This window comes from Magnolia sinica, chromosome 3 (assembly GCF_029962835.1).
Source record: "Magnolia sinica isolate HGM2019 chromosome 3, MsV1, whole genome shotgun sequence".
NCBI lineage: Eukaryota > Viridiplantae > Streptophyta > Magnoliopsida > Magnoliales > Magnoliaceae > Magnolia > Magnolia sinica.
In genome coordinates, this window is record NC_080575.1 from 116,398,325 (window position 1) to 116,408,739 (window position 10,415).

The following is a 10,415-nucleotide window of genomic DNA, read 5'->3' on the forward strand; positions in this document are numbered from 1 at the left end:
TTGCGCTTCATCGAGGGCTCTCTTGGAGGAAGCCGCCTCTGCCTTTGCGGCTTCGGCAGCTTTCCGGGCAAGGGCCGCCTTGCCTATCAGAATGCCGACCCGAGTTTCGGCATCCTCGCGTCGCCCTTCGGCTTCCGACAGAAGAGTCTGCAGTCGATGAGTCGAAGATAACTCTTTGCTGGCCTTAATCAAGCAGGGAGCGAGTTCAAAAAGCACCCTTGCTGCATGGCCGATGGTTTGCGATGAAGGAGCGTTGTAGAGACTGATGAACTCCTTTTCGCTCCCATGGGCTAAGGTCCAGGGAACCATCCCCGACACCACCTTCTGCAGGACGGACGACCCTTCTTGGTTCGTTTCCTCCCCTCTGGAGGATGCAGTCCTTGTCTCTTCTTCCCCTCTGGAAGACGCAGCCCTAGTCTCTTCCTCCCGTCTCGGAACATCCGTCGCAACGTGTCCCGAGTCGGGCGCCGCCTGAGGTTCCGAGGCTGCGGCCACCGTCGCTTCCACCCTTTCTTCCGGGTCAGAAATTACGACGACAGTAGGGGCAGAAGAACTCGCAGGCTCCTTCTCCTTCCGCACCACTCTTTGTCTCTTCGGCGGCCGAGGCTCTGACAGAAGAACTGATCGCGGAGGAGCCTTTAACTTCGAAACCGCCCTAAGAGGAGGACGAGCTCCAGTCATTTCCGAGGGGGCTGATTCGGGAACAATCCTGAGATGGGGTCGAGCTTCGGGCAAATCTAAAAAAAAAAAAAAAAAAACGAAGTAAGTCAGGAAAAATTCAGAAGATACATGAAGACACATTTTCAATTACCTGTGACGGCCGAGTCAAGACCTGCGAGATGAAGACGCTCTACCTTCCAGGACCTATCTGCCCGATCCAACGTCCTCAACTCTTTGATCCGAGCTGAAGCACTGGAGCCGAGCTTTTGCCGCTTCTTCGGAATATCTGCCAGACACAAGCCCGTCAGACTCAGAGTATTACAAAAATAAAGAAGGGCAAGAGAGAAGACCCAAGTCACCTGCTCTCTGGAACGCCCGAGGAACACGAGCCTCGCAGGACCCGGACTCAGCCGTCTCCCAGCGACCACAGGCCCAAAACCAACGTTCTCTCCAATGCTTGTTGGAAGTGGGAGGGTCGGTTATTAGGGAGCCGCCTCCGCCCCCCCAAGCAGCGAAGACATAAAAGCCGGGGTAGTTCGGGTTCACGCGCACTTGGTATAAGTGGAGAAAATCGTCGACTGTTAGCGGTGGCTGTTCCATCTCAGCCCACAACACAGCACACCCGAATAAGTTCATCCACCCATTCGGAACTATTTGCCCCGGGACAATCTGAATACGAGATAAAACTCCCCGGACAATGGCCTGAAGGGGCAGACGCAAGCTGCATTACATCGAGACTTGGTAGATCGCGACCGCCCCAGCAGGAGGATGATCCGGCAAGTCATTCGGACGGGAGAGATAAGTGATAACCGATTCGGGGATGTGATACCCGATTCGAATTCTGTCTAAATCTGCCTCAGTTAAAACTGAAGGAACCGGGCCGCTTAGATCATCCCCCGATCCTTCTCCTTCAGACTCGGCGTGTGCTGACTCATCAACAGGAACCGGCCCAGAGGTTCCTTCGGCAATCAACATTTCCTCTTCCTCCTCCTCTTCTTCCTCCATGCCCCTTGGAAGATTAGGCCTTCCCGGGCGGGTTATCAAAGACGACCCACCACGAGAAGGATCAACGGAAGCAGGGCGCTCCGTCGGAGCTCCAGTGACCCTCTCAGAAAGAAAAGCAACGTTCGCATCAACTGCTATCTCTGTCAGTAAGGAAAGCGATTCCGCAACATTCCAAAAACGTTGCGCTTCGCCTTCATCTCCGGAAACTCCCTCCTGGGGACTTCGAGAACCTCTAGCCGCCATTATCACTAAATAAAGAGGAAGGGGAGACTCACCGGAGGGAGGAAGGAAAACGGAAATGGCGAAAGGAGCCGCTGACAGTTAAGAAAGAGGAAAGGAAGAAGACGAAAGATCGGAAAAGCTCCAAAGGAAATGCAAAGCGGGAATGGCAGTAGAAGTTCGAAATGCGGGACCCCCACTATTTATAAGATTGCCATGTGGCGGAAGCAATTAATGGGAAAATGATTCGACGCCCGTATCGACTCCCCCACTCGACACGTGGCGCACGTCGACTGACGACAATAATGCCCTTGCTACGTGTCCAACCCTTATTGGCGGGGTGAGCGATGTGACGGCTGTCGGCGCATGCGATGTCAGAAACTGAACCGTCTCCCGTCAAAGGCGACGCAGATTGCATTAAATGACTACTTACTGTCTCGGACTAAGTTATGAACCGACTCAAAACTCGCTACTCCTAAGTGTCATATGAAACACACGGAGTAAGGGGGCTTACTGTTGGGGACAAAAGATACAGAGTTCGGAGACTCGGACTTGATGCCTCGGGTCGCCAAAGGATGTGTCAGATCCGAGGCATGGTTCACTGATCCGAGACAGAAGTTGAGTCGGCTCGGACGACGCATCAGCAATCCGGGTATGCATCGGGCCGATCTCCTTCTCGGATCGGCCAGCGCAAGATAAAGCCTCATCCCGAATATCTTGGGATAAGATCCCCAACCCCGAAGCTCACGGGATCGGACGAAGACTGAAGATAGGCACGATCCTTTCTCCGCGATACCAGGAGAGGATCCCGCACGCGATATCAGGAGAAGAATCCTCGTACGATTAAAGGCTCCTGCAGCTATAAAAGAGAAACCTCCATCGTCTTGTAGGGTAAGGCTAAAACTCTTTCTAAAAACCCCTCAATACATTTAGACCCAGAATCCAGGCCTGACTTTGGCATCGGAGGGTCCCCTGCTCAAGCCAGGGTCTCCTTTGTCCTCTTTCCGTGCAGGTATACGAAGGTCTAAGAGGACGAACCAGATTTTCGCATCAACAGTATATTTAACGCAATGTGAAAATTACATGCTCATTATGTGATTATATATGCATCGTCAAATTCAATATTGTCAAGTTCTATCGAAATAATGGGACAATAGTTTACTGGTGATGGTCAAGAGAAGATAGACAACCAAAATCATTTGACCATCTCAACATGTGAGCCCCATCTGATAGCAAGGGGTATTGGATTCTGGATGGCGACCTGGGCAAACGTAGCAAGAGAGTCATAAACGGACCAAACTTCCTATAATATCTGTTTTATCCAGCAGCTCATGATCCATCTGGACGAGAATCCCTATATAACCCGTGGCTTCGTCTACTTGAATTTTGGATTTGCTTTATTTTTTAGGCTCATGCCCTAACATGACCGTGGATGTGAATATAACACATACAGCATGTAGCACCCAGAGAGCTTTGCCATGTCAAAGCAGCTGTACCATGGACGAGCTGTGTTCTGCACTATGCAAAAGGAGTCCAAAGCATTCAGCCACTGTGGGGCATGCAATGTGAAGTCCACTCCAACGATCAGGTTTTATCTCTGATTCCAGATCTTAGTGCGGAAAATAAACCACGTAAACGCAACTCAGGTGGGCCACACCGCAGGGAAAAATGGGATGGCGATGCCAACCATAAGTATGCGTGTGGGGCCACCATGGTACGGATCTTAAGTCAAATCCGCTAATCAGCTGTCACTCACCAGGGGACGCGGATTTCCTGCGAAAGCCTTTCGCAGGAAGTTCCTGCGCAAGAATGCTGTGTGGGGCCCACCATCATGTTTTTGGGAAATGTAATCCGTTTATCCGTTTTGTGAGCTCATTTTACGACAAGCTACAAAAAACTAGGTGGATCCAAGGCTCAAGTGGGCCACACGAGAGGAAACAGTAGGGGTTCAGTTAGAACCGTTGAAACATTCTTATGACCATAAAAGCTTTGTTTCAGGCTAATTTTTTTATATTTTCACTTCATCCTTGTGTTAATAACCTTATAAACGGTTTGGATGGCATATAAACATCAAGGTGGAGCCCAGGAAGCTTTCAACGGTAGGTATTTCTTTTCCTCTCGTGTGGCCCACTTTAGTTTTGGATCCACTTCGTTTTTATTCAATTTTCCTAAAATGAGCTCACCAAACGGATGAACGGATTACATTTCCCAAAAACATGATGGTGGGCCCCACACAGCATTCTTGTGCAGGAACTTCCTGCGAAAGGCTTTCGCAGGAAATCCGCGTCCCTCACCAGGGGAAGCGGATCGCGTCCTGTCCCCGCCTGGTCCATAATCTCCATCTAAGTAGGGTTTCATGGGGCCCACCACGGTGTATAGATTTTATCTACTCCGTCCATCCAATTTTTTAGATTACTTTAGTATATGAGCCCAAAATTGAGGCAGATCCGAGGCTCAAGTGGACCACACGGGTGGGATTGCACTCCCACTATTAAAAACTTCTTGTGAGTGGCAGAAGTTTTGGTCAATCTGATACTTGTGTTTTCCCTTCATCCACGCCTATATGACCTCATGAATAGGTTGGATGGCAAATAAAAATCACGGTGGCCCCTAGAAAGGTTTCAACGGTGAGCATTATTGCCGCTGCTTCCTGTGATGCAGTACACCTGAACATTGGACCTGCCTAATTTTTATACTAATAACCTAAAATGATGGGGAAAAAATGGATGAACGGCGTGGATAAAATCTATACAACACGGTGGGCCCCACAGAGCCGCTGGCTGTACACATTAAGCATTCAATGCGTTCAGATACGAAAATGAGGCTCATCCAAAACTCACCACACTTATCATGCTGATCTTTTACATGTACAATTTAATTACGGGTTCTCACCTGATGGACGGAATGGATTTCCAGATACCACATGGTGGGGCCCACGGAGCTTGCGTGTTTTAGGCGCTGCGGATAATAGATATTCTAGTGGTGGGCCCCACAGAGCTTGGGTGTTGTGGGTGCTGCGGAGAACAGGTGTTCCGGTCCGTCGCATACGTTAACAACAACGACAATCTCATGTCGGTCTCAAGTCGGCCCCATTATCATGACTGCAAAAATGAAGTGGACATAGACACGGAGAGAGAGAGAGAGAGAGAGAGAGAAAGAGAGAGGGGGGGAGAGAGAGAATTAACAACAACAGCCTGGAGTTGGACCCCATTAATATACACCACAAAAAGACGTGTAATACAGCGAATTTTTTTTTAATTATTTTTTCATTCTTAATTATTATTACATATATAATTAAATAAGAAAATAACGAAAACAGAGGAGAAATGATTTGGTACTGCAATCAGCACCATAATCTTACTGTACTGCACATTCGTCACGCCAATGCATCACATATTTAGGATATCCGATCCGTTCAAAAGCTCGGATCCATCACGAAGATCATCTATTGTCAAATACAGGCCGATCCATTCATGAGGTAGGCCATACTTGTATGTTGTGCCAGATTAAATGGTGTGGCCTATTGATGCTCACATCAGTCTGGTTTTCACATTGGATGATGTTCGTTATAAACCAACCTTCTGCACGGCTATGATTTCCCAACCATATGCCGCTTTGTATCAATAACTAATCATTTCTCAAAACAAATACACCCCCGTTAAAAAACAAAATCCCCCTTCGCCAGCCAAGGAAAAAAAAACATATCTTCAATCCAAAGCACACGTCGATGGTTCGAATCCTACCCGTCCATTCCTCAAATCAAACTCCCACACGTGTTCCTGCTGCAATATATTGCCTATCGTGGAAAGACCGGGCCACGGAACGGACATAAACCCTATACACTTCACCCCATCGGCCACATCGATCACGTAGCTCTTAACTGGCGGCTCGAACCGAGCCGATCCGTCCGAGCCACCAAAATGCAAGCCGAGCTTCGGCACCAGATCTTCCTTATACCCTAACGTCGAATTAAAACACAAGTCGAATGGCTTGATCTTTACTTCCTTAAATACTCTCAGCGGCTCACTTAGAGCAGTGAACACGGCTCGGTAAGCCGGCTCGACCAACATGGTCAAGCTCGTCCCTGAGTCCAAAATCATACCACCCTGACCGTTCACATCCCAAACCATACTTGGGATATTCAATATTACCCCTCCGATCGAGATGCCCACCAAATCGACGGCATAGAGCGGTTCGATCCGTGGCTTGACCACGAGGTTAGCGAACCGCATTGTCCGATTGCAGCCACTGGTGGGCCCGAATGTGAGATAATTAGAGACGTTCTTAGGGCTTAGATGGTCCACCAGACAATATGAGAATTTACCACCGTATCGCTCCGTGGCCTTGACGGAGAATGAATATCTGCTGTGTCCCAGTCCTAAGACGCCGTCGGCTTCGCGGAAGCTGGACCCGACGAAAGCTGAGCTGCAGCCAATGACAATGCCATGGAGTTTGGTCCTTCGGCCGCTTGAGAGTGTGACGGTAGAGGATTCGTTTGCGAAGAACCCTTTGGCCGATGACCCGTCCACATACCTGGTCAGTACAACGATCAAAGCTCAAAGTGAGTCATAACTCACGTGACTCGTCCGAGTCGGATATTTATCAATAATGATTAATGAGTCGGACTGCTCTCTCTCTCTCTCTCTCTGTCTCTCTGAAAACTGAAAAGTGATAAGCCGTGGAATTGGGTTTCATTAAATCTTCGCTACCCTCAACTGTCTTCTCAAGCTCGTGCAGGACTCTGCTTTTATCTTTTTGCCCTTAATTAATGCCATTTCAGAAAGGCAGCGAGTTCTGGAAAATTAGAGGTCAGAAAGCTGAATGGGCGGACGGACTTTCCTGATCCCTCGCCAACAGGGAGCCCCGGAGGCAGTTGCTTACGTGGGGCCCACTGCAATGCCCTTGTGACATAATCCGTCCATCAGTTTTTCCGGCTCATGTTAATTAATATCGGTCCAAAAATGATGGAGATCTACCTCGGTACTGGAAAAGCTCTATGGGCCCCACCATGATTATTGTTTTAATCCGCTCCGTCCATCCATTTTGTGAGCTCATATTCGGGTATGGGCCCAAAAATGAGACAGATCTAAATCTCAGTTGGACCACACAAATGAAACAGTGGCGATTGAACGTCTAACATTAAAAACTTCCTAGGGCCCACTGTAATGTTTATTTTACATCCAACCTGGTGATTTAGGTCGTTCAGACATGGGTGAAAGGAAAACACAAATATCAGCTTGATCCAAAATTTCTGTGGCCCTCAACAAGGTTTTAATGGTGGCCGTTAAATCACCACTGTTTCCTATGTATGGTCCACCTAAGATTTGGGTCTACTTCATTTTTAGGTTCATGACCTAACAAGATCTCTCAAAATGGATGGACGGAGTGGATAAAACAAATACATCATGGTTGGGCCCAATGACACCGACCAGTGAGGAGTTGGGTATTGGCCGTATCACTACCGAATCCGAGTCCAACTTCCTGAAGCCGGGAAGCCAGGCACTCGGCATCCTGAATGGGCTGCAGGTGATTGATTCCTTGTGGGCCTTCAACCATTTCTCAAATGGTGGTGACTAGCGTGGATGAATAGCCCGCATCTAACATCTAATACTGGCTTGATCCTTTTTCAACCATCCATTTTGTAGGATGGTTAGGATCGCCTATAAGTGAAATGTTTAGGATGTGCCCCATCATAGACGAACCCATCAATTGGACGGTTTGGATGGACAGGAATTCATGCTGCTGTAGTTGGGATGAATCACCATCATCTAAGAAATGGTTAGAAAAGGCCTACATTGTGATGGGAGAGAAAAGGCGTTTGAACAGATACAGTGGCATCTCAGAGGTTCTGATGCAGCCTTTCTTTACCGCTAACATCTCACACATGTGGATTATCCAGTTCGTGAAAAAGGTAGGCCCACCATTAAGATCGCTTGAAATAAAAAAATCAGGCCGATTCACTTACTGGGTGGGCCACACCAGGACACTAAACAGTATGATCGGCTATCCAATGATTATAACGTTGTGACCCATCTATCAGTGGATCAGCCATATTTTCATACCAAGTGATCTTCAATGGTGTGGCCCACCTTTTACACGGATTGGATATTCAATACATGTGATACATGTTGTACAGATTTCTCCCACTTGAAATAATCTTGGGATGTATGAAAGAGGATAGAAATTGATGACAACGCCTGTCCGTCCATACAATAACTACCAATCTACTCCTCTGCCGGAAAATTCAAGGAGTTTGACCAATGACGGCGCTCATAATTTTATATTGACGAAAACACCCCTGAGAAATTACATTATGCATTTCTTTATAACGCGGCATTATAACTAAAATGAAAGTCCTTTTCATTTCAAAGCAAGGATGTTTTGGTCACTTAAAATAGAAGCGCGCTGCAGTGATACCAGCCAGATGTGGGGCCTACTTGATGTATTAAGATCACTGGCCAGATGTGGGGCGTACGTGATGATGTATTAAGATCACCGGCCAGATGTGGGGCCCACGTGATGTATTGAGGTCATCCCAGCCATCGGATGGCTCACCTCATATTAACTCCAGGTACAAAACAGGGTCCATCTGTGTTTTAAAATAGCCTAATTTTCGGCCGGAAACTTCATCCTGATCAGATGAATGTTTGAAGGCCTGGATTTCACACATACAATATGGTGCGCTCACCACACAAATCAACCATGGATGTTCCTCCCAATTTGTTCCATGTAGTGTGAGCCCAACAGATTAACGGATTATCCTGTTTTTAGGGTCCTCATGATAAAAATACACGCTGAATCACGTGGGCCCCACATCTACCCGGTACCCCTCGAAAGGAAACCGATTGGCTACTCCCCTGGTCGGTGCTCTGTGGGCCCCATCATGATGTATTTGTTTCATCCATGCCGTCCATATGTTTTTAAAGATCATTTTAAGATATGAGACCAAAGATGAGGTATATCTCAATCTCAATTGGACCACATTACAGGAAACAGTGTTGAACGAGCATGGACCATTAAAAACATTTTGGGGGCCATAAAAGTTTTGGATCAAGTTGATTTTGTTTTTTCCCTTCATCTGGGCCTGTATGACCTAATCAACAGATTATTGGATGTCAAATAAACAGTACAGTAGGCCTTAGGAGGATTTTAATGGTGGATATCCAATAACTATTTTTTCATGTGGTGTGGTCCAAATGAGATTTATATCTCTCTCATTTTTGGGATCAAGCACTAAAATGATCTTTAAAAATGGATTAACCGAATGGATGAAACACATACATCATGGTGGGGCCCACAGAGCACCGACCACCAGCCAGGGGGAGTAGCCAATCCGTTTCCCCCTCGAAAGCGCCTCTTTAAAATATTCACTCAACACGTAGCTCCGAGTCAACTCAGCTATGCCCAACTGACGATTTTCCCGATTCAACTCACTCTTTTCAAACATGTATGGAGGTAAATAGAGATTAATAACTACATTAATCAAAAGATTAGAAGTAAAACCATACCCGTAATCATAAGCACATGGGCTCGCCGGCGTCGGACACGTAGTCAGAGAAAACGGCAGAGCGGTCCGACACGCTGTCGACGAGCACTCGATCGGAGAAAAGGATGATGACTTATCAGCAAGAAAGATCCGCCGATGCGATTTGCCCGATCGTTTGCAATTCCGGCACCGATACCGGCAATTCATCCACGTCAGGTCGCTGCCGGTGTCCGCGACGAGCAAGAACTTCTGTGCCGGGGTCCCGACATGGAACCTAACGAAATACTGCCCGGTGCCGGCAAACCGCCCGGAAGACAGCGGCATTTTGAAGGAACCGTCGGGATCCGAAACCTCCCACGCCCTCCGTCTACGGCCGAGCATTTCCGAAATCAAATGCTTCCGGAGATTGTCACTGCGGACGAGCTCTCTAACGTGCTCTAGCCGATTTTCGGGCGTTAGGATTCTTTCATGAAGCTTGGGATGGTGGCGATGAAGGAGCTCGAAACGCATCGAATTCGACGGATTTTTGCATAATGCAGGAATTACAGAGAACCCAATAAGGTGGAGGAGGATTGCTAGTAATGGAGACATTGATTGAAGCTGATTGGGATGGAAGGATTCGGTAGGGATAAAATGGGAATTTTTTTATTGGATGGGAAAGGAAGGAGCAAAGAGGGGTTTTGGAGTTGGGTTGTTGGGCATTTTCGAGGGTAAGGAGGGAATGGATTTTCGCGGCGTGCGGTTATTGTTGTTAGGCTTGCTATAGTTGTTTTTGCTGCTGCTGTAGCTGTTGCTGTTGCAGTTGCAGTTGCAGTTGCCGCTGTTGTTGTTGCGATCCTATCTATAGGTGCGAGAGGACGCGCTTTTGTTTTCTTTTGCTATATTGATGGGTTGTGATGTCTGATTTTCTTTTTCTTTTTTAATATTAATATTTCACTGGATGATTGTTCAGCCAAAATATGCGTTTTGCTGCAGAAGGGAAGTGTGTCCTGCTTATCCCAGCGGACACGTGGTGCAATTTTAGAGTGATTTGGGCCGTCCATTG

General features: G+C 47.5%; 1 protein-coding gene across 1 annotated transcript; it reads right to left on the minus strand.

Annotated features, from left to right (window-relative positions):
- Positions 1–5,142: 5,142 nt before the first annotated feature.
- LOC131240885 (aspartic proteinase NANA, chloroplast) lies at positions 5,143–10,197 on the minus strand. The gene is made up of 2 exons (XM_058239409.1): positions 9,393–10,197; positions 5,143–6,417 (listed from the first exon to the last, which is right to left on the minus strand). The coding sequence occupies exons 1-2, from the start codon at positions 9,959–9,961 to the stop codon at positions 5,592–5,594; spliced, it is 1,395 nt and encodes a 464-aa protein (XP_058095392.1). The 5' UTR covers positions 9,962–10,197; the 3' UTR covers positions 5,143–5,591.
- Between the last annotated feature and the right edge of the window lie 218 nt (positions 10,198–10,415).

What these genes read in the sequence shown, in the direction of transcription:
- LOC131240885 (XM_058239409.1), bottom strand. Translation starts at nt 9,961, where the DNA reads ATGTCTCCATTACTAGCAATCCTCCTCCACCTTATTGGGTTCTCTGTA. An exon ending in CCATGTGCTTATGATTACGG is followed by an intron (nt 6,418 to 9,392) that starts GTATGGTTTTAC and finishes TGTACTGACCAG; the next exon opens with GTATGTGGACGGGTCATCGG.